This window comes from Folsomia candida, unplaced genomic scaffold (genome assembly GCF_002217175.1).
Source record: "Folsomia candida strain VU population unplaced genomic scaffold, ASM221717v1 Fcan01_Sc002, whole genome shotgun sequence".
Taxonomy (NCBI): Eukaryota; Metazoa; Arthropoda; class Collembola; order Entomobryomorpha; family Isotomidae; genus Folsomia; species Folsomia candida.
The window spans coordinates 853,821-876,929 of record NW_019091194.1 but is presented as its reverse complement, the minus strand read 5'-3'; the positions used below and the strand labels follow the sequence as shown (position 1 = coordinate 876,929).

Below are 23,109 nucleotides of genomic sequence, written 5' to 3'. Positions count from 1 at the left end.
TATGCTGACGGATATACTGATCATTTTCACGACGAGAAATGTGTGTATGCAAAAATTTATAGTTAACGGCACGAGATAAAACTAAAATTGATGTAAAATTCAATTTTTTAAGGGAAAGTCGAGCAACAAAAAGATAATTTTTCTCATATTCTTCCTCCAACTTTTGGCCCAACTTCAGTACATCGGATGCGCTCTAGAGTTGAGGCTGGATCCCAAATTTTGCTCACCGGAAGCCGACCTGAGACCCATGATTGTGGTTATCATCCTTATCTCGGCGATATGCAAGGTACATATGCACATTCGTGTCAGTGGCCGCGGAAGCCGAGTGGACACGTGGGGACATTAACATTGCAGGATAGGGGAGGGAGGGGTTTATATAAGATGGGCAGATGATGGGGACATCGAATCACCGTGGGGACATTGTCCCTCTGTCCACACCCTTCCGCGGCCACTGATTCGTGGTGCCACTGATAATTGTGTCATTTAATTAATCCCCATTTCTCATCAGCCGCTCCAACTCTACGTGATCGCTCATTTCTTCCGCGACGTGCAGACTGGAGCCTGTGTCGACGAGCGAGACTCGGACGTAGACCTGGACGAAATGGAAGTTAAGCTTCTCGAAAGGAGGGCAACTCGTAATTGGCCGAATGACGGGGAGAATTATGACACAGCGTCGGACGCCTCGATGACGACACGGAAACTGGGAAAAGGTCAATCTGGGATAGGTGCAAAAGATGCAAATGCAAATCTGGGGCTGGATCGGAAAGGAAATGCGACAGATATTACGCGAACCATAGTTTAGTTTAATATACATAAATATTGGGATTTATGTATGTAGATATTTAGCAGCACGTTGTTCATATTATAAATATGCATGCATACAATTCATCTCATCAATAAGTTTCATAATCGCCGATTTTCTCATATAAAGCATTTTTTACTTCCGGTTATACTTTGCATACAAAATTATTTACTTTTATCATTGACCTTTGTGCATATCAGTAAAGTGACATGTCCAAAAATATCACGAATGCTTAATGCTTATTTAGTATCCAGGTAACTTCCATCCTAATTGCACAGTCGATCAAAAGCAGAGAAATTTTTTTGTGCCCAATTTCATTTTCAGACGACCGCATTTCAAACAATTTTTCAAACCAAAAACTTGTTCTTCTGAGCAAAAATGTCCGAGGAGGAAAACACTCCTGACGAAGAAGGTGGTGAAGAGGAGGACGAACCAGCCCCCGAAGTCGCTGCAGGGTCGTCTGAGCCAGAAGAGGAGGAAGTCGCCGAAGGTGACGCTCCTTCAGAAACCCCAGCCCCCACTGCAGATTCTGGCGGCCAACCTCCCGACAAACCCCCTGAGGATAAGAAGCCGGAGGACGAAGACGAAGGGGTAAGTTTCACTTGAACAGAATACTTAATTGTCATTGCTTAATTATTAATTAGTAATTAATGACTTCCTTCTCACCAATCAGGAAGATGACGAAGATGCCTCCGAAAAGAAGGGAGGCAAGGTCACTCTGCCCGCCGAAAGTTCGCCCAAGGAGGTCGGAAAGGACATGAAAAAGAGAAAACATTCCATTTCCGCTCATCTCCAGGCCGAAATCACAAAGCAGAAGATCCTCCGAGCAAAACAGGACAGAGAAAATAGACGCGCCGACCTTGACACGCATCATCTTTTCCTCATCGAAACAGTCGCCTCTCATTTAGACCTCAAACCCAAGGATATTGAAGAATTCGTGATTGATGCGGCCGAATATATGGCAATTTTGGCCAGTTTCTTTGACAAGAAGGGGAAAAAGGGGGTCGTTTTCTGCTACCAGGATGCCGACCCACCCGGTAAGTAAATGAAATTATAATAAGTACTTATCACTAAATTATTATCCATGCGACCAGGACCCGAGTCTGGTCGTCCAGTCCAACAACCCACGAAAAAGGAGAAAATGAAACGTCTCATGGTCACGGATGGGTCGGACATTCCAATGAAAGGAATCTGCATGTATTTCTTCCGGACCGGACATGAACACAAAATCACCATGAAAAACATAGCGGATGAAGTCTTCTTCGGAATTTTGGACATTCGTGACCCCGACGAACCTGGAATTGTGTTGGAAAGCGTGCACCATTTATTGAAAAATATTTACCTCAAACATTTGAAACTTAATTCCACCTGGATTTCTGTAAGTGATCCGGAAACTGCGGCAAAAATTAGGCTCCGATTTTTATCCAGTATTGACCACTATGCAGAATTCCTGTTTGGTAAGTGATTCATTTTTAAAATTTCTACCGTTTAAAATTTCAATTTTTGTATTTACTAATAAATTTTCAGATTCCCGTCACGACATTGCGAGTCGACTCGACCTCCGCAACGTTTCCGATATGGATGAAGTTTTCCAGACATATTTAAGAACCGCGGAGGAAGTAATAGAAGCCTCAAAAAATCCCGACATTGTCGCCAAAGTCGAACATACGGTGATCATGTGGTGCAAAAATTTCGAAAAAGTTCTCGCCATGTCGAAACAAATGAGGAAAGAGACCGACACGATGGGTCCACTCGCGGAATTGGCGTACTGGCGAAATCTTATGGCCAAAATGTGCTACATTATCCAACAAGTGCAGCAAATCAATGTTCAAAACTTCATTCAAGTTTTGATCCACTCAAAGTCTCGAGTTTTGAAGCGTTGGAAGGACGTTGACACGAGGGTGTGTAAATACTTAAGTAATTAAGTAGCAAATTATTTACATAATTAATTAAAAATTAATTTAACAGGTGACCGACGAGTATCACGAAGCCAAGGATAATGTCCGGTACATGTACGCGTTGGAGAAATTTTGCACGCCGCTTTATCAGGTCGACCCTCCCGGAATGATTGAGCACATCAACAGCATGATGTACGTGATAAGGACGATCCACACGACGTCGCGGTATTACAACACGTGCGAAAAGGTTACCGCGTTGATGGTCAAGGTGGGTCAATTAATCGATAAAACAAAAATGGTGTCCAATTTTTGATTAAATATTGTATCATTCCAGATAAGCAACCAAATGATTGCCTCGTGTCGTCGCTACTTAACGAAAGACGACACCGTCACGGCCTGGGCGCAGGATAAGAAGGTCATGCTGGATAAGCTGAACGTGAGAAATTTTGACAAGTTTTCGAAATGGAAAGAAATTTAGTACACGAATTTTGACTTTTTTTCAGAAATGTATCGAGCTCTACGACGTTTATCGTAGCGCGTATGAAGCAACCAAAGAAGAATTGGCGGACAATCCGGACGGAAAAAGGTTTAATTTGTCCGTGAACAATATTTTTGGACGGTTTGAACAATTCTGTGAGCGTTTGACGAAGGTATGAAAGTTCCCATTTTCACTAATTTTTTTAGTGCTATAAAATTAATTTCGAAATTTCCAAGATTATCCAAATCGTGGAAATCTTCAATCTCTACACTCCCATTCACGACTCGCATATTGACGGCCTCGATGAAATTTCCACGCGCTTGAAGAACCTCCACAAACAAATTTTAGAGAAGACGTATGACCCCTTCGAGTTCAGAAAGCCGTTCTTCGACACGGATTTTGTCCTCATTCGCAGCACGATTGACGACATTCAAGAAAACTTGGAGAAATTTATGGACCAATCGATCGAAGCTTGTCCGACTTGTATGCATGGTTTGGTAATTGGATAAAAATATTCAAATTAATGCAACAGACCAATTTTTCACAATTATTAAAATTCCACAGGTTTTACTGGAGCGGTTTAAAAACCTAAAAAATCCTTGTCTCGACATCGACGGGAGAAATTGGTACCTTTTTCAGTTCTACCACAACGAAATTGAGCTAATTTTACAGATCTACGAAGCTGAAAAGAACGAGACTCCAATCCCCCGTGGATATCCACCCTTTGGGGGAAAAATTGCGTGGGCTCGGCACCTTTACAAGTACAAAAATATATTTTTTTCCCAATTTGTCCCAAATTTTTCTCAAATAGAGCCAAATTTTTCCCAAATTGTCCCAATTTTTCCCCAAATTGTCTTAAATTTTTCCCTAATTTTTCCCAGATTGTCCCAATTTTTTCCCAAATTGTCTTAATTGTTCTCCAATTGTCCCTAATTTTTCCCAAATTGTCCCTAATTTTTCCCGAATTGTCCCACTTTAAAAAATAATAATCCTCTCCCTTCAGACGCCTCGAACGTCCCATGAAATGGTTCGAAGAAAAAACCTCCATCCTCAAACGGGACGATGCCCGCCCCACGATCAAACTCTTCAACGGAACCTGCAAGAAACTCGTCCTTTACGAAATGCTCGTCCACGAAAGTTGGGTCAAAACCTGCAACTTCATCTACGACGCCCTTGAAGCGCCCATTCTCACCTTGCGCGGCACCGTCCGCCAAGAACTCGTCCTCAACTTTGACCCTTTCTTCCGCCAGATTATCGATGAGACCGAAATCATCCGAAAACTCGGCCTCGAAGTCCCCGACATTGCGCAAGTCGTGTACTACAAGCAGGAAATGATCTTCCACACGTACGAAAGAATCAAAGGTTTGCTCGAGCGGTTTTTAGTCATCAAGCAAAAAGTCCCGCAAGACTTATCCGTCCTGATGAGACCGCTGCTGAAAAAAGTCGAGAAATCTTTCATGCCCGGAGTGACAAATATTAACTGGACTTCGCTCAAAGGGGAGGAATATTTCGACTACATTGACGTCCATCAGAACGATTTGGAAGGAATTGTGAAGAAAACGCAGGAAATATTGAATCTTCGAATTAACCAGTTTCTCTACGAGATTTCGCACACGTTGATGATCGATTTTCCGGAAGATCGCCCCATGACGGTGAACGACTATATGGAAATTATTAAACGGTACGGCGTCGTCGTGGCGAAGGATTTGGAGTACAAGTCGAGAATGTGTGAGCAAGCGGTGGTCGAGTTGATTAATATGTTGCTGAGAACGTGCGACATGCCGACGCCGGTAGAGTCCCCGACCTTGTGGTTGAATGCGAACATGCCAATCCCTAATTTCAGAGGTTGCTTTTGAATTTTGAAAATATTGGGCCAAGAAAAATGCATAAATTTCATGAATTTTGCACGCTTTTAGAGGGCGAAATCATCGTAGAAAAACCCCCCGTCGATCCCTCCATCCAAATGAATACGATGACGAAAGAAGAGCAGCAACACATTTACGAAGAGAGTCGCAACGTGTTCGGATTCTATAATCAGAAATGTATCGAAGCTCTGCAAAAAACGACGAGAATCTCGCTCGACATTTTACGCCAAAGGACAGGTTATTACTTAAATATGCGAAACATAAAAAATTAAGAGTTAGGCCAAAAATTCGCTAAATTTTTTAGAGGAGCCACAAGTGTCGAAACGAAATCCTGGCAAAATTCTGAACCGTGTCCCCGTATTCACGGCGGATTTGATCCTCACAATTCCCACGATTCAGATGAAACCGCAACTCGGCGATATGCAACAGCTCCTCAATCGAAGCATCGTTTTGATCACGGAGTGTTTGAAACGTGTGGTCATTTGGGGGCAGAGCAGGCGCACGTCGTTCGACAACAAGGCGGCAGACGCGTATTATAAGGACGTCTCAAAGTTGGATGAAGCTGGAGCGAATCCGTATCCACGATTGCAACCGGCCGATGCATTGTGTAGGTTTTTAGTAATTTTTTTTAATATTGTAAGTTTCCGAAAATACTTGCGTATATACATATTTTTCAAAAAAACATGTGAACTTATCCATATATTTGAAATCTAAATATTTTTTTAAACGAACTAAAATACAAAAAAGATCGATTATTGACACCAAGATCAAACAAAACAAAAATGACATAATGAATATTTTGTGCCCGTGTTTTTAGCAAATATTCCCTGATCTGCAAAATACAGTTTGCAGTAAAATTGACATCAAAACAAATTAATTTTTGCAGTACAAATCACAATTTCTTGAGTTTCTGCGAATATTTTCACATGTATTTAAAAAATATATGAATTGTGTCAATTATAAATTTTTAAGTATATTTTTTTTCCTAAATTATGGTACAAAAAACACGTTATTGACATCGAGACTTAACAAACGTTGTTTTTATTAAACATTTCGCCAATATTTCCCTGATTTTCACTCAAACTGATACTAATAACCAATTAATTTTTCCAGTACAAACCATAATCCCCCTCGAAAATCTCAACTCTCGCCTCAAAAACAGCTACAAACCCGTCATGGACTACAAAGACATAAGCAAAATGGTTCTCATGATGCAAACCGTGGTCCTCCAGGCCAAACAAACCGTACAAAACTTAATCTACCAATACTCCCAGTACAACTTTCTCTGGAAAGAGACGCGCGACGAGGAAATCAAAGACATCCTCGAAACCGACCCCGTCATCACCGAGGTTGAAGCCATCATGCGGAGCTATCGCGAATTAGAGGACGAAATCGAAGCCATCGCCCCCTCCCACCGCGTCGGCCCGTTGGAAGTCCTCACCGCCGAAATGAAGATGGGTTTCCTCATGGAAGTCAAAGAATGGAAAAATTCCCTCTGTCGCCAAATGAGCGACAAGTACAAAGTCAAGGCGTTAGAGATTTCCAAATTCATCGACGAAGCGAGCAAAGATCTCAACACGCCGTTAAAAGATATGAACGACATCCGCTTCGTGATGACCGCGTTGGCAAACATTCGCTCAAAACAGGTCGACATTGACGTCGGAATCATTCCAATTGAAGAATGCTACACGTTTTTAGGGAAGGAAAAGTACAAAATTCCGGAAGAAGAGTCCAACCGGGCGGACACGCTGCGCTACAATTTCAATCGGTTGCAAACCCGTGCCCTCGAAATGCACGGACAGATTTGCAACCTGCAGGAAAACAATAAGAAGAAATTGTTCGAAGCTATTGCAAAATTCAAGAACGATTTGGCCAACTATTACGCCAAGTATGTCAAGAGTGGGCCCATGGTGGAGGGGCTCGCGGCACAGAATGCATCCGATCGCCTCGTCATTTTTCAAGACGAATTTGACGAACTTTGGGAACGTTACGTTATGTTTAACGCGGCCGAAAAGCTGTTTGGCATCATTCCCACGGAATATCCCGATTTGATGAAGTTACATCGGGAACTTTCTCTTCTTCAGAAACTTTACGGGCTTTATAACGACGTCATGCGGGCGGTGAATGGATACTACGATATAAAGTGGGGAGACTTGAAAATTCCGAAAATTTATGTGGAAATTCACGAATTTCAGTCGAGATGTAACGCCTTGCCGAAAGCGCTGAAGGGCTGGCCGGCGTACGAGGCGTTGAAACAGGTCAGAATTAAATATGATTAAAGATAATTAAAAAATTGGTATGAAAAAATCCCTGATTTTTACAGCGAATCGAAGACTTCAACGAAACCTGTCCGCTCCTTGAGCTGATGACCAATCGCGCCATGAAGGATCGCCACTGGGAGAAAATTGGCGACATTACCGGTCACATTTTCAACATTGAGAATGAAAATTTCAGCTTGAAGCATGTCATGGAAGCGCCCATCTTGCAATTTAAGGGTCTCGTGGAGGACGGTCCGATACTATTCCGATAATTTACAATAATTAAGACGTTATATTTTGCTCCCTAATAATTATTTACCTAATTTTAAATTTTAAATGCAGCCTGCATCGGGGCACAGGAGGAACGGGAAATGGAGATGAAGTTGAAACAACTTCAACTCGATTGGAGCACGGTCCCCCTGCTTTTCGCCCATTTTAAGAATCGTGGCGAAATTCTGCTCCGTGAGGCGGAGACGATGGAGACCATGGCGTCGTTGGATAAATCCATCCTCGTCGTCCAAGCCATGATTGACAATAAGTATCACGGTTTCTTCAAAAAAGAGTTGAACACCCGGCTAGGCGATTATACGAAGACGAGAGGGATTTTGGAGATGTGGCTGCAAACTCAGACGCTGTGGATGGACATGGAGGCCGTCTTTGTGGGGGGTGATATCGCGAGAAATATTCCCCTGGAGGCGAAACGGTACATATTTTTGGGATAATTTTTACCCGTAAACGATAAATGGGCGTCGATCATTACGATTGTTAAGTCCCCGTCAAATGTGGCTGATTGACTTGAATTTTGGCAAAATCAAAGTTTGTCAGTTGGCGACTTGCACAATATTCTTTAATTGACATTTTTTTGCATATTTACAATACTTCGAAAATTAAGATTTTCGCAAATCACATTAATTTGACAAAATCAAAGTTTTTCAGGAGGCGACTTGCAATATTATTTTGTAATTCAAATTTTTTGCATACAATACTCCTAAAATTGAGAATTTCGAAATTTTAACAACTCTTTAATCCCCCTCAAAATCCCCCCCCCCCCCAGAATTTTTTAATCCATATTTTTCCATATAATACTCCTAAAATTCAGATTTTCACAAACGCCATTAATTTCAATAACTCTTTAATTCCCCCTCAATTTTCCCCCAGATTTAACAACTCTAACCGAAACTGGATGAAGATAATGCAGGGGGCGAGAGAAAACCCGTTCGTCATTTCGTTCTGCGTCAGCGACGAGTTCATGGCGCAAATCCTCCCACATTTGAAGGAACAGTTGGAACTCTGCGAAAAAGCGGTCAACGAGTTTGTCGAGCAGCAGGAAATCGCCGCGGCCGAGGCGGCGGCAGCCGAAGCGGCGAAGGAGGCGGCAGAGAAATTTTAAAAGTAATTAAAAAGTGGACAAAATAATAATCTGGAAATTTAAATGTAAAAAGAAGAGAAATTTTATCAAATTTTATGACACGATTTTATTGTAAAAGTATGAAGTCGATGTATATAAATAAAGAAAATCTGATTTATGTACATAGCTAGAAAAAAGGTAGACGATGAACGAAGATATGGAATTTTCAATTTGCATGGCTTATCAATTTAGAAAACAATGTTTTTATTCATTCCTAAAAATTTTGAACATGCTTTTTTTCTTTGATTACGGTTTACATTATTTAAATGTACTTTTCTTGCATTTCGATTGTGTAATGATATCCATGATTGCATTTGTAGTTTTCTCTCTTTTCTTTGGTTTGTAAATTGTTGCACATTTAGGTAATTAATTAGGTTAATTAATTAATTAAAATGCACTAATTAATTATCTACGAAGTATTTTTTTTATAAATACCTTATCAATTTGGTAGGATTTAGTCACACGAGTCATGATTTTTTAGTGCGAAAAATTATATCTTCGTATTTTTTGCATTGTTTTGTTTCATTTCACCTTTTAGTCATTTGCATAAATTCATTGGTAGTAGTAATCGTAGTGAAAAAATAATTACTTAATTATCTTGTTAGTTAATTAGTTAGTTAACACTTAACAATTAACGCGAAAAAACGAGGGTGAACAAATATCTAGTTATAAATTATAACCTTACGGTGGTGGTGGTGACGATACTTATTAAGCGTTAAAAATTTACAAATAATTAACAATTAAAACTGACTGCACCTTAATTAACTAAAGCTAAATTGACTATTTTTCTGTTTTGGTTGACTGACTAGAGCACCACGAATGATTAGTGAGGATATCTTTGATTGATGATTATGAACACTATAACAGACCATTAATTAACGACATATAATTGTTACAAATAGGACAATAAGTCATGAAAATTATAGGAACAACGGAAAGTGGGTTTATAATCACTCATTACAACCTAATTAATGATTCATGATTAAAGATCAATAACTAATTACGATTATTTTCAATGATTGATTAGTTAACAGTTTCTGACACCTTTTTTTCCATAATTGATTCTTTCATGTGGCAAAAATCTCCAAGTTTTTTTTTGCATTTTTGCGTAGTATTTTTTTACCAGAATTTTAGAATTTTTTTTAGGAATCACAGCTACTCTCATCATTCTGGTTGAGGGTGCCATCTTCTTCGTCATCGTCGAGCTCCATCTTTGTCGAAACGTCCTTCGCGGACGATGAGGTAGAACCGTTTTCGGTCTTGGATTCCTTCCCATTTCCGGTGACGCAACCCTCGTGCACGCTCCGCATGTGGTTCTTGAATGAAGGAATTGATAAATTAGTTAATTATGGTAAGAGATTTATTTTATGGTAGTTTTACCTTCATTTTGTCGGGACGTGAAAATTCACGAGAACAAACGGGACACGGGAATACCTAATTTTTCAGAAAATTTCATATAGTTTTATCAAAAAATTGCATACAATCCGGACAAAATTTCATGCAATTTTTGCACAATTTTTTTAAATTTGGCACAATTTAAATATTTATTTAAGTAAACTCTGTACCTTTCTCATGTTCCCTTCATGATAGAGAAACGCCTACGGAAAACAAGTATATTAATAAAGTCGTTATTAATTAAACGTTAATTAATTAAAAATACTAATCGATTGATTGACTGGTTTTTAACTTCAATCGCTGTCAGAATTAACAACGAAATAAAAGTTACTTACATGCCTCTGAAATGAATACTTGTTTTTGAAAGTTTTTGGAATTCGCAACTTTTCGCACTCAATACAACGATACACATTATCCTCCACGGAAGCATATTTGAACAAGTCTAAACCCCTGACGCTCATCTCGTTCAAACATTGGCTTTCCTGGAATTATTAGAACAATACATCCATTACAACCCATTCTACTCAAAGGTTCACAATCCTAATTCATACATAAGTATAAAATCAGGAAATTTATCAAAATTCTTCAATCAAGTAGATATGTACATATATACCTCTCCCTCCAACATTTGTTGTAGTAAAGCATCATCCATCTCTTCGTACTGGTTGGGCCCGGCATTTCCATTGTTGGCAGCGGCAGCCCTGTCCTCGTCATTGGCGTAGTCTTGCTTGGATAATTTGACCCGTTTGAGACGCGTCTGCAGTCCCGGATAGCGACGAGGGATTCGTCTCCGAACAGAATGTCGTGGTGGAAGTATGGATGCTTTCGACCCCGCTAACGGAATCGGGTGGAATTCTGACCATGGGAAAAACAAACCGAGTTAAAAAAAATTTGCACATTTTTGTGCAAAAAGAATAATTGCAACTCACTTGAAGAAGGCGACTTTGTGCTGGCGGCGTACGTATGTGGGGTCGTGGTCGGCCTCGGAGTCAGTTTTGTGGTCGGAATGGCATCTACAACGACCTTTTTGGCCCTCCCTCGCTTCTTCTTAACGGGCAAGACGACGCCCGCAGCCGCCTCCATAGTCGCAAGAACCGTTTGGGCTGCTTGGGTGGTTTGGGAAGTCTCAGTCTCACATTTGATCCTTGGACCCTTGACACCTTTCTCTTTGGCACCACCACCAATGGTCATTTTCGCCATCGTGGAAGCGTCACAGGATCCACCAGCAGGACTTTCGTGGTGATGGTGGTGGTGACGTTTCGATGTGACGAGTTTGTTTTTAGTTTTTGTACCTGAGAAATAAAATTCAGAATTTTATTTTTCAGAATTTTGGACACAATTTTTTAATCGTAGATAATTTGTCACCTTTCTGTTTGCGATTGGATTTGTGACTCGTGGGCGAAGAATTTGACGGCGTCGCCGCGTTGTTAATATCAGACGGAGGAGGGGGAGGATTACTGATGGGGGATGAAGCATTGTTCTTGCCACCCCCACCGTCAAATTCTTGTGATGAGTTTGTTACACTGTTTTCTGTCCCATTATTTCCTGAAGATGACGAACCTCCCTGTTGGCCCGGTTGTTGCTGCTGTTGACCACCACCACCTCCTCCTTCCGGTTTTGCGTCGCCTTCCTCATCGTCCGACTCGAAACTGGAGAGACCTCGGATCGATAGGGCTTCCGCCACTTTGAGCACGTCGCCCAAATCCTTTTCATCTATCGAAATCTCGCCACGGTACATGAAATCGAGCAGGGTTTTCAAATGGGCGAACTTTATATCGTGGAAGAGCAAGATTGGGTAACGATCGGAGGGCGAGTGATTGACAAACATGGCCTAAATAGGAAAAAAGACGAGGAAAATGCATTATAATAGTTGTACATGATAAGAGGATATGTTTGATAAGTGGTGCGCTTACCTGAAAATATGGAGAGCACGCGGAAAGGACGATTTTATGCGCCTTGAGAAATTTCCCCTCTACCGCGATCGTCACATCGACCAAATTCTCCGCTGTGAGAAGCGACTCAAACACGTTGACCATGCTAGTAAAAAAAGACTTTATTATTGTTTAAATTCAAACGAGATATGAGTTTGTCTGACATGAAACACCGCAGTATCACTTCACCCACATAATGTGGGCCACATTTGGTTCGCCGATCTGTTTAGGATTTGAGTTTGACAGTTTGGAAAGAAAGCTGAATTTTGATTTTGTAACACAACAATTTTGTTTAATTGAATGACAAGAAACGTGAGATGGCATTCCCGATGTAAGTAATTTCCCCAATTATTTTACCATGTTGTTCGACTATATGGAACAAAATAAATTCACTGTTAACTTATGAATTGCATGAATTGAAAAAATAAAACGTTCAAGATGGGAATGTAAATTTCTACTTATTTCAACAGACATCACGTAATGCAAACTGAAGAGGAGGTGGAACCACTCGACCAAATTGACCAGGCTGCCTCTGATCGAATATTAGAATTATTCGCCACTCCGTATCCTGAGTTGACCCGTGCTCAAGTTCTGATTCTGGAGAGGATCGTGGCTGCGACAAAAGTGGCGCAATTGCCTTACTCCCATGTCTTCCAGCCGGATAATGTTTTATATGATGGTATGGTTGGTCAAAAGTGATGATGACGATGATGATGAATAATGCCAACAATTTGTACAGATACGATGGACATCGATGATGACATCTCTTTAGCCACCATTATCATTCCTCGATGTGAACCACTCGCTGATTTAGCCCCATACATTTGCTCAACAAAGGGTCAACACTCGACCGGACACACCACGCCCAGTAATAGTTACAATGTTTGGTTATGATAAATTGTTGTCCCCATGCAATATTATAACAATATTTCAGATTCGGTAGTAAATCAAATGAGAGGGATGTGGAACATGTACTTCGAAAACGCGAGAGGATATGACGAAGGGCACGTTTATGATGTTTTGGAGTTTGTTGAGTACATTGAACTTTTCATGGATGATCCTGCAGTGGGAATGCCCTTGAATACTTGGAGAGGAGGAGAATGCCATTTTTTGTATGACCATGAGCGGCAATTTTTCATTCTACAGTCCAACAGCCAAAGCCTTTTTTTGTTGTGCATGACTCCAGGTAGGGTGAATATGTGTACTGTAATGATTAGTACAAGTAATAGTGAAAATTATTATTCGTTCACAGGTTGTTTTAGAATGGAAGGAAAACACATTTCGTTCGAATTTCCACACTGTTTTAGACATTACAACACTGAGGTTCATGTGGTGCTGGAAATAACCCGTGTTCATGACAATGATGACAACGAAGAAGAAACCGAAAACCATCCCTATCGACATGTTCAGTTCCAACTTTCAGTGGATGGGGATTGGAGTAATGCAAAAACGAAGAAATATCTACAAAAAGTGTGGTTTCAGCACAAACAAGCATATCCTCCGAATGTTCCATCAGTCGTCACAGAGGCATGGATTTTTACTACTTACCAGGCAGCGGTAGATAAAATATCATGTCTTGAGGTACATAATAGTTGAGAGTTTGTACACATAAATAAGTGCGGGTGTATAATGTGTTCCATTTGGTTTGCAGTTCTGCCATATCCTCAAATCTTTAAATGACACGACCTACGAATACGTATCAGACCAAACCGTACTTCCCGTTAATCTGCATGACCAACTGGAACCACTACTCCACTCTCTGGGCATCACAATTACCCTACAAGGATCCGTGTCGGATGAAGACCTCGAGTCAATTGGTCTTTCTGACTTATTTGGTGTCCCATTTAATGAAGAGTCCCTCAAAGAGTCAAAGATTGTCCTATATCGGGAATCCAACAATCATTTCGAATACAGAGGAGTCACCACAGATTGGAGTAAGAAGCAGTTGAGTGATAAGGGCGCAGGAAAAAGTCTTCTTTATGCAGCAAAGGAGCGTGGACATAAGTTCACATTTGAACCTCGCCGCATTTTATATGACAGGACCAACATGTTGAAAGCAGAGTCTATGACGATTTTAGGGTCAGTTATTGTAAGTTATTTGCATGCACCACGACCAGATACTCGACACGACTTTGTCAATGTTAATTGTAGAGTATATACTACCTTTTCAGTTAATAGAAGTCGTATTAGTGATATGCAGAATGTTCCTCTACAAACATATGAGAATCCAGAGGAGCATGATGAGGATTATAGTTATGATGATGAGGCAGCTTTTTATGATGGACAATATTTAACTGATCTTGAGTTATTAATGCAGTGGATTGCTCATGAGTACCGTATTAAGGTTATTATTACTGTTAACCCAGAGGAAGTAGAGGATCAATAAATTAATTTAACGACTTACTTTGACCGGTGGTTGTTCCATTTTAGGAGAAAGTGTTGGCTTTGTTGCTGACTAGTTTGTTGTGGTAACGTCATTTTGAGGTCGGGTCAAAGGTCAAGGTGATAACTCGTCTAAAATACGAATAATACGAATCTCTTAACAAGTCGTCTCAAAAGTCTCATATAGCATCAAAATTCGTACCAGTGTGGCTTTTAGTTGCCGTGAAGATTCCTCTCCTCCCACGCTCCACTGATCTGATATGTTATTATTTTTCGGGAAATTGAGATTTTCTCGATTTCGAAAAAAATATTTCCAAAATGTGACACCGACTCAAAGAAATTATCAATTCACTTCCAAAAAAGTACGGAATTTTCCTTCGTTTCCTTCCCAATTAGCACCTTCGCCCCCTGATTGATTATCTCCTCCTGATGGTCACCGTACTTAATAACAACCCTTCTTCCTCTCCTTCCAAGCACCACTGCAAATTTCTCCCCAAACAGAAACAGATTCGCAAAAAAGTGTCACGAGCTAGTGCGAATATCTTCGTCCTCGCTGATTCCTCTCTCTGCCTCTTCTGCTCACAACTTCTTTTTTTAGGGCGAGAATTAAGTAACTTTTATAATGCAAAAAACAACTGGAGCAGTTGCGTTACACAAGTAGAGAAGAGACCTCGGTGGTGTAGAACATTGCCAAATATGCCGTTTTTGTGAGGGTGAACTCCACCATTGATCGTGCCATGACATGAGCACAGAATAGCACTACGTACGTACAGACAGCCAGCACGGACAGATAAGTTGGCATTTTGGGGGAAGAGGGAGGGAGGGAGGCAGCAGGGCGGTTGTATTCTCTCTCTCGGTATAGGGGATGCGCTCCTCCGTGGATACCCGGGTCTTGGTCCGGGCATTTCTCCGACTCTCGCAAACAAACCCGTTGGCCAATTATAGACCAAACCCGAGAGCGAACCATGGGGATGAACAGAACACGGAAATGTGTTTATGTTGTATACCTTCCCCCAAAACCTTGCGTGCACTCCTTGCGTCTCTGTTCTTGACATGGACTCATCGTGTCGTCGACGTCGTCATCATCACCGTCGGGGTGCGGGGTAGGTGGTGGGCTTAACACAGGAAAAAGATAAGATATTGGATATGCAACCCAGGTTTGGATGCACACGCGCTTATGTAAAAAGTCGAAAGGGCGTGGGTGGCTTATGGCTTGTGTTACATTACATGGCCACGTTCTTTCATGTCCCGTGCATAAGAACAACGTGTCCTGTACATATATTTACCACTCTACGAGTTACACACATTCTGCCCCGTCGCTCCTTATAATTAAACCATTCATTTCATTAAATAAGTCCAGTCCGGTCCGGCACTGTATGATAAATCGTGTGTCGTGGCGTGAGATATGCCTGTTTTTCAGGGGAGAGAGATAAATAGAGAAGAATTGCACACAGGGGAGGAAAAGGGTTGGATTTTGGATGTTGTGGTTTACATTTTGCATCATCACATACTTACACGAAGCTAAATGTGTGTAGGGGATGTGGTTAATATGTATTCTCACTGCGGTGATATTTGTGTATTGCCAACCAGTGGCCGCGGAAGGACAGAGGGGACAGAGGGATAATGTCCCCACGGTTATCCATCATCTCCCCATTTTATATAAACCCCTCCCTCTCTAATGTCCCCAGATGTCCCCACACCTTCCGCGGCCACTGTTATCAACTAACTAATACTACTTACTAGGCAGCCCGATAACTCTCAAGTAATACGTATAACTCTTCTCATTTACTATTTAACACACCAACCACGCAATAAAATGGTATGGGATTTGATGATGCCAATTAGTAACTAATGTATTCCATGACACGAGCTGATGGAACGTATAATTACGGTCGAGTGGATAATACTGGCTAAAGTGGGGGAAGATAAGCCCCCATCCATCCACCAACTAATAAAAGTTCTGCTGCTACCAAGTAAGTAAAGTAATCACAATTCACAATACTTGAAACGGAGAGAGAGTGAATTTTCATCGAATTTTTTTACCCGAACATTGAATATGAACATGACACAATAAATATGGCGTGTCCTCTCTGTTTGTGAGGTGGAGTTAAATTTGGGTATTACACGAGTTGAAGTGATTGATAAGCGGCACGAAGTAGATTTTCCGTAATGGATTTGCATACGAAATTAAGTCCAATCCATAGTTCAATTCCATGTAAAATGCATATACGTATGTATGTATTTCTCGGGAAGAGATGGAGGCAACTTGAGACGTATGAGGCAAGTTGAGACGTGTGAGACTTGTGAGTGAGATACAGAATCTCACTTTGCCTCACTTCCACCTCCACATCCCGACAAATTGCATGATATGATATCCAACATCGCAGAAAAAGTACCAAAAATTATGTTTGTAAAGTACCAAAAATCTCACTTCCGGTCAAGTTTAAAAGAGAAAAATGACTAATAATTTCCTTATAATTTTTCCTAATAAATTTTATTATTTTATTTATAACTTATCCCATACATAATAATGTACCATTTTACATATATACTTTTAGTTTAGTCATCACTACATTTCCATTACAATAATGGTTCTCATTTTCCTCGTCGTTTTCACCGTCGCGTATTTATGTGCATCGCATTCTCGCAATTTTATATATTTTCTTACCCAGTTTTTATCATTATTATGTAGATATAGAGTCGTCATTTTTAACAATAATTGATGATATTTAATCCATATTCTCAGAATAATAATGATTAATAATAATTAATAATGATGTCAAGTTATTAACGAGATGGATTTAATAATTAAGTAGGTTTTCTTTTTTATACGTGCACCGGGTCGATTAAAATTCAAATAATTAATTAATTAATAGCAATTTATTTAGTTAACTAACTACTATTCTTTTTCTTCTACGACTATATTAAATAGCTACCAAGTAGTAAATAGGGATTGATTGATTATTCGTTATTATTACAGCATTACGTTCTTTTTTGTGATATCATGGCAAATCAGGTCGGATTGGATTATCGGATAAGTAATGGCAATTAATTAATTAATTAATCCAGAATCAATCAGCAGGAGAGACAAATTATTTTTTAAGAAATTAAACCAATTTTTTTCCTTCTTTACACAATATTCCTCATCTTAAAACGTAAATCTGCCCTGTTAAAAAATAATATTGTCAAATTCTGCAGAATTTTGTGTCTCGATTTGTTAGTGTGGATAATGAAACCCAAAGCCACTGTTTTTTTCCTCGTTTTAAAACATAAAACTTCTTTTTTGTTAATTATCAATTAATTAATTAATTATTCATTACCTTAATTATTATCCAGTTAATTAAAATCTATTAAATTTTACATATTTTTTTCCTCTGTTTTGTTAAATAATTTCGGAATCGGCTTTCCATTAAATTTTATTCGGTGATATTCGTTGAGTAATTTTTTCTTTTACTTTGGAATAAATTGGAAATATTGCCATTGTCACGTCACGTATTATGAAACATAAAATAGAAGAATAATTAATAAACTGTTGTTCTCGCGATGATTAATTTTTTAATGCGTTTTTTAAATATTTTGATTATTCGCATTTGTTTAATTGACGGGATAATATTCGTCGTATTCGTTTCATATTTTTTGTAAATTATTGAATTTGATGTCGTAATTTCTTTTTCTTTTTTCTGTTTCGATAAGCATAAATTTTCTACGTTTTTTAAAGGTACTACTTTTTTCTGGGATAATCAGTTTGTTAGTTTATACATCTAATATTGTTATTATGTTATGTTGACAAATTTGTAGTGGTTGTTGTTAGCTTTTTCTTTAGCTCTAGTGTCTAGATATAGATTTTAATGATTAATTGTAGTCATTTAATTAGCCATAATCATAATAAGGACAATATATAATACGGAAGTGAAGAAATGGCATTTTGTAATTGTCTTCGTCCAAAGTTTCCAATTTTTTCCGTAATTGTATTTAATTTCTAAGTCTACGTTATACAAAATTAAGCTTCGCATTAACTTTTAGTTTTTTAATTATCATTTACTTTCTGCTACTACGTTCCCTTTTTCGTACATAAATTAAAACACGACAATATTGTTCCTCATCTCATTCTACGTATTTAATTATTTAAAACTGATTGAGCCCTGGAAAGATTTTTTTCTGAAAATTATTCAAGTTTCTGGTGGGCTATTTAATTAATATCGCTTAGTTAAGTAAAATGCACAATTTGATGATAATTAATTAATTAATAATTAGTTTAAAATTGCTTTAAAACACGTTCATTCCTAAAATTCTAGTAGCATCCAAAATTCGCACCGAAATCATTCGTCACACTTTTTATCATAATTTCTGAACCTTCGTCATTCCACATACTTTTTTATACTCGTAGGTTAATTGTTGTTCTTGTTTTGATCAGTTATTAATTTTTGAGCTAAATACTTTTTTTTCTACTTTTACTAATCGTATGAATCATACGGTATGATTAACGAAAATCGTAATTAATGGTCAAAGTTATTAATTGAAAATATGTAGATACATTAATGGCAAAAATTAAGTAATTAATTAACCCACTCTTTTTTAAAGTTGATCATTTGGAAAACATTTACATATTTATGTACGTAAGTAATCAAAGTCTTCTCAAATCTAACAAGAAGAATTATGCAGAGCGTTCGAAAAACTTTGATACATAATTTTGTTATAACCTGAATAACCTAACTTTTCAAAGATTTTTTTCAAGTAATAAATGTAACTTTTTACTACAAATCTACCCAATAATTTAATAAATCTCTTGTAGTTTTCTCTTAAAGTAGAGAGTTTTTTTTAAGTTGACTTTAAAAATATGTTTACCTCGTCGTATGTAACGTTATTTAGCTGATTAGTAATTACTTATTTTCTCCTCAAGTCTTTTTTATTTACAGGGAACGCAAAGATGTGGAAAAAAATTAAGGGGAGGAAAAGTGTAGAGAAAATTAAATTTATGAAAAAATGGAGAGAGAAAGGTTTCGAGAGAGAGAAAGAGATGATTTGATTTCGTTGTCTGTCGAAAAAAAATTATGAAATTATGAAAAACGAATAAAAAGTGAAAGTGTGTATCTAATAAGGGTTGAAAATTAAGGAAATCTTGATTTTTAAAATTTTTAAGAGACTTAAGAGGCTTGGAATTCCTCTGGATCTTTGAGTGAGTGCCACTGGGCGATGGGGCGTCGAGGCGTGTTGACCATATCCATCCAATGTTGGAGCCCTTTGCCTTCCTGATTGGGTCCCACGGCCACCTGGAAAAGAATAAACCAATTAGTTAATTACAATTACCGATTAATTATAATTCCCTCCCCAAATGTAGTAAAAAACACACACCTTTCCAATAGGGTCACAAGTCCCGATGCGATCATAATCCAAACAGGTGAGGACAAGGTGGGCCTTGGGGAGTTGTTCCGGTGTGAGTTCAAAGGTGAAGGATTCATTAAAGTAGGGATTCAGCGTACACTTCTTGACGGACGTCTTCTTCTTCTTAAACTTCTTGCCATTCAAATACAAATTGATTTTGACGAAGGGGTCCTAAAAGAGGAGATGTATTAATTAAGATTAATTAATTGGTCAATTAATTACTGTTAATTTAACAAACTTACAGATAGTCCACCGAAGTCCATCTTTTTGAGGTTTTTGCATTCTAAAATGCACACAGTAAGTTTTCCAGACGTTGGGACGTATCGCAGGGAAAAGCAGACGTCTCCAAGTGCTTCCTATTAATAGATTAATAGTGAAAGTTAGTGGGAGAAAGTTGGTCAGAGAAAGTTTTCTAATCTAATTTACCGAGTCTTCATCAAGTGGTGGGTCCAGATCTTTCCATCCCTCCTGAAAATTTTCGCAATTTATTTTTCGCATGAAACTGCAACTCTTTCATCCATTTTTTCAAACAATGTATGTAATGTGTACTTACCCAACAAACGGCCAAATCAATTTGACACATTGGCAGACGAATCTCACCGATTTGATCGTGCTTGGAAAATCTGGGGAGAAAAGGAGAGACATAAATTATGCAAGAGTGAAAGTGGTGGAAAACAGTGGCCGTGGAAGGGTGTGGACAGAGGGACAATGTCCCCTCGGTTATTCGATGTCCGCATCATCTCCTCATGTTATATAAACCCCTCCCTCCCCCATCCTACAATGTTAATGTCCCCACATGTCCCCACGGCTTCCGCGGCCACTGGTGGTCACACGAGTGCAAATAGAATGCCTACCTGTCAAAATCGAAGCATTGAATCATCAACGTTTTTGCCATAATATCCGCAAATGGAATGCTTTTAAAAACAAAGGTCTCATTGAAAACTGGGTTCTGTAAAGTTAACAAGTAGTTATATTAGTTAATTAAAATCTGTATTTATACGTGATATAAATATGCTTCGCAATATATTTTAAAAAAGTTACCAGAGTTTTGCGATGAACTTTTGTTTCGAATTTCTTCTTCTTTTCTCCAGCAAAAAACACTTTTACGTAAGGATCCGAAGTGCCCCCAGAGTCCATAGCTGTCCAGAAAAGAAAAGAGAAAGTTTCCCATAAAATATTAATTTTCATCATAAAACTGAAAAATAATTCGAAAAATAGTTCTTACCGACCAACTCGGCCGCTTGGATAATGCTCACGGTCAACTATTTCATAAAAATAGGGTCAATTAGTTAATTAGTTAGTTAATTAAAATAATTTCCCATCTCACATTCGTCGAGTTGAAATCATACTCCAGTTTATAATTGAGTCTGCCAATTTTCTCGGCCGGTTTTTTCTCCACTTCTTCCTCCTCCTCGATCGCGGTGTCTTCAATGTTTGCCATCAATCCGCCCGTGTCCGTCCCTTCCGGTTGGATCTTATCCGACACAAACTTTCCAAACAGTTTGTTCCCTGCTAACCCTTTCACGACGCCTTTTCCCTTTTCCGACGAGCGGAACTTTTTCCACTGGCGGCGCATACAGAGCAAACATCCGAGGCAGATAAGCAGCAAGATCCCGATCAGGATGAGAACGACGCCCCAAATCGGAATGTGCGTCTTCTCCGCGGCCTTGTCCACCATTTTGGAACCGATGTCTTCCACGGCGTTAAACACCTTTTGAACAGTTCCAGGTCCTATAATGGATAGAAAATTATTTCATAATCCCCCAGAATTTGCATGATAATCACTCACCAGCAGGTTCTGACGAGGGAGGTTCCGTGGCAGTGGGTGCAGTAGAAGACACAACTTTCTCCTCCCCCGCCGCCGCGACGGCGCGCTTCACGAGGCGCGTGAATCGATGCGGGGTCAGCCAGGTTAGCGGATTATTCTGCGGGGAGGAAGAGGCTAAGGGAGACGAAAATAAGGGACCATCACCACCACCTCCCGATAACCCTAAACTATTTGTATCGCCGTCGTCATCCTCCAACTGGTCCAGGATACTGCTACTTTCACCCAAAGGGAGGGAAAAGGCTCCCCCCAAGAGAGGGTGTGGCGCCATGACACGACTACTTTCTCCCCAAATAGGGAGGAGAAGAGTCTTTCAGGCTGTCTTATATTTCTTGAAGGATTTATGTATGTAACACTGGTGATGAATATGTATGTACGTATGTAGAAAGCAAGTAATGACGTTGATGATCCGAGCTGCAATATGGGAGAGAGAGAAACTTGTTATTTTACAATATTGAGACAAATTAGCCTACTAGTACTACTACTCCGAGTGAGAGTAAGTGAATCGAGAGGGGCAATTAGACATGACATGGGTGGAGAAAGTGTATAGATTTACAACCAGCCATGTACACTCAATTAGGACCCCATTATTACCTCACCAAATAAAGGGCTCTCGGGACTCACTTACTTACTTTCACCCATCAGGCAAGGTCATTTCCCAACAAGAAGGAAAAAACCTACAGCCCAACCCACAACCAACTTTCACTTGGGAGAAAGTTGTCCAGAAAATAAAGTAACTTTATTTGTCCACTTACATCTCTCTCTGTGTCCGTAACCCTTTTCTTCTTCTGGTGCCCTTAGTGCCTACTGGGCTGTGGATTTCTTGGAGGAGGAGGAGGCGAGTGGGGGCGGCACAAGGTGTGAACTACTACTCATTGTTGGGTTGGGACTCTGCAGGAGAGGCTGCTGCTATGCGACATGCGAGCCAGGCAACGTCACCACTCACTGCTTACGAGTGATTCGTATACGTATATGTACACCCATACGAGAGAAAGGAGAGACCTCAACCACCACCCAAAATATTCCTGACTCTCTCTCTCTTTCTCTCTGAAAAACTTTCTCCGAACGCGTCCGACTTTCTCCTCCACACGCCAGGTTGCGAGAGAATAAAGGGTTTGGCTCGGTGGGACTCATTGATGAAAGAGAGAGAGAGAACATGGGTCGACGAGGATTCCTCTTCATGTTTGCTGGCTGGCTGTGTGGCCTTGATGATGCTGGAGCTTAGAGAGAGAGAATGACGAGGCGACCTTAATATTACATACATATTTCGTTGGTATCGCTCTTTCTACGTGGTGTTGTGGACAGGGTTGGTTAGTCGCAGTCAAACCAACTTTCTCCTCCTTTCACTGATCTGGCTGGCCTTGTAGATGAATTGAATCTCCAATCATGATGTGATTTCATTTCGTGTGGCTGGAGAGTGTTCTCGTTCTGGTCCACCTTTTCATTTCATTTTCTCCTCTCTTTCCTCACTCACACTCACTCACT

General features: G+C 39.7%; 5 protein-coding genes across 5 annotated transcripts; 3 read left to right on the top strand and 2 right to left on the bottom strand.

Annotated features, from left to right (window-relative positions):
• The first annotated feature begins 1,180 nt into the window (after positions 1-1,180).
• Positions 1,181-7,322, top strand: LOC110845310 (dynein heavy chain 8, axonemal). Its single transcript, XM_035848699.1, has 13 exons — positions 1,181-1,393; positions 1,476-1,839; positions 1,897-2,259; positions 2,330-2,703; positions 2,771-2,968; positions 3,035-3,136; positions 3,204-3,350; positions 3,415-3,675; positions 3,743-3,939; positions 4,182-5,023; positions 5,095-5,280; positions 5,348-5,650; positions 6,157-7,322. Exons 1-13 carry the CDS (start codon positions 1,181-1,183, stop codon positions 7,320-7,322), a joined length of 4,716 nt encoding a protein of 1,571 aa, XP_035704592.1.
• Positions 7,323-7,374: 52 nt separating this feature from the next.
• LOC118434534 (dynein heavy chain 5, axonemal-like) lies at positions 7,375-8,742 on the top strand. The gene is made up of 3 exons (XM_035848296.1): positions 7,375-7,553; positions 7,644-8,004; positions 8,460-8,742. The coding sequence occupies exons 1-3, from the start codon at positions 7,409-7,411 to the stop codon at positions 8,689-8,691; spliced, it is 738 nt and encodes a 245-aa protein (XP_035704189.1). The 5' UTR covers positions 7,375-7,408; the 3' UTR covers positions 8,692-8,742.
• Positions 8,743-8,889: 147 nt separating this feature from the next.
• On the bottom strand, positions 8,890-15,339 carry LOC110843684 (protein tramtrack, alpha isoform). The gene is made up of 10 exons (XM_022089701.2): positions 14,620-15,339; positions 14,440-14,549; positions 12,018-12,141; positions 11,470-11,935; positions 11,034-11,396; positions 10,718-10,959; positions 10,440-10,586; positions 10,275-10,307; positions 10,090-10,143; positions 8,890-10,025 (listed from the first exon to the last, which is right to left on the bottom strand). Exons 2-10 carry the CDS (start codon positions 14,511-14,513, stop codon positions 9,852-9,854), a joined length of 1,677 nt encoding a protein of 558 aa, XP_021945393.1. The 5' UTR covers positions 14,514-14,549; positions 14,620-15,339; the 3' UTR covers positions 8,890-9,851.
• On the top strand, positions 12,234-14,464 carry LOC110843685. The gene is made up of 6 exons (XM_022089703.2): positions 12,234-12,366; positions 12,506-12,714; positions 12,775-12,903; positions 12,970-13,221; positions 13,288-13,616; positions 13,687-14,464. Exons 1-6 carry the CDS (start codon positions 12,353-12,355, stop codon positions 14,419-14,421), a joined length of 1,668 nt encoding a protein of 555 aa, XP_021945395.1. The 5' UTR covers positions 12,234-12,352; the 3' UTR covers positions 14,422-14,464.
• Positions 15,340-16,888: 1,549 nt separating the features above from the next.
• Positions 16,889-22,639, bottom strand: LOC110843114 (synaptotagmin 1). The gene is made up of 11 exons (XM_022089040.2): positions 22,380-22,639; positions 21,589-22,038; positions 21,127-21,530; positions 21,025-21,061; positions 20,841-20,938; positions 20,654-20,748; positions 20,353-20,422; positions 20,226-20,267; positions 20,042-20,155; positions 19,770-19,970; positions 16,889-19,687 (listed from the first exon to the last, which is right to left on the bottom strand). The coding sequence occupies exons 2-11, from the start codon at positions 21,893-21,895 to the stop codon at positions 19,562-19,564; spliced, it is 1,494 nt and encodes a 497-aa protein (XP_021944732.1). The 5' UTR covers positions 21,896-22,038; positions 22,380-22,639; the 3' UTR covers positions 16,889-19,561.
• Positions 22,640-23,109: the final 470 nt, after the last annotated feature.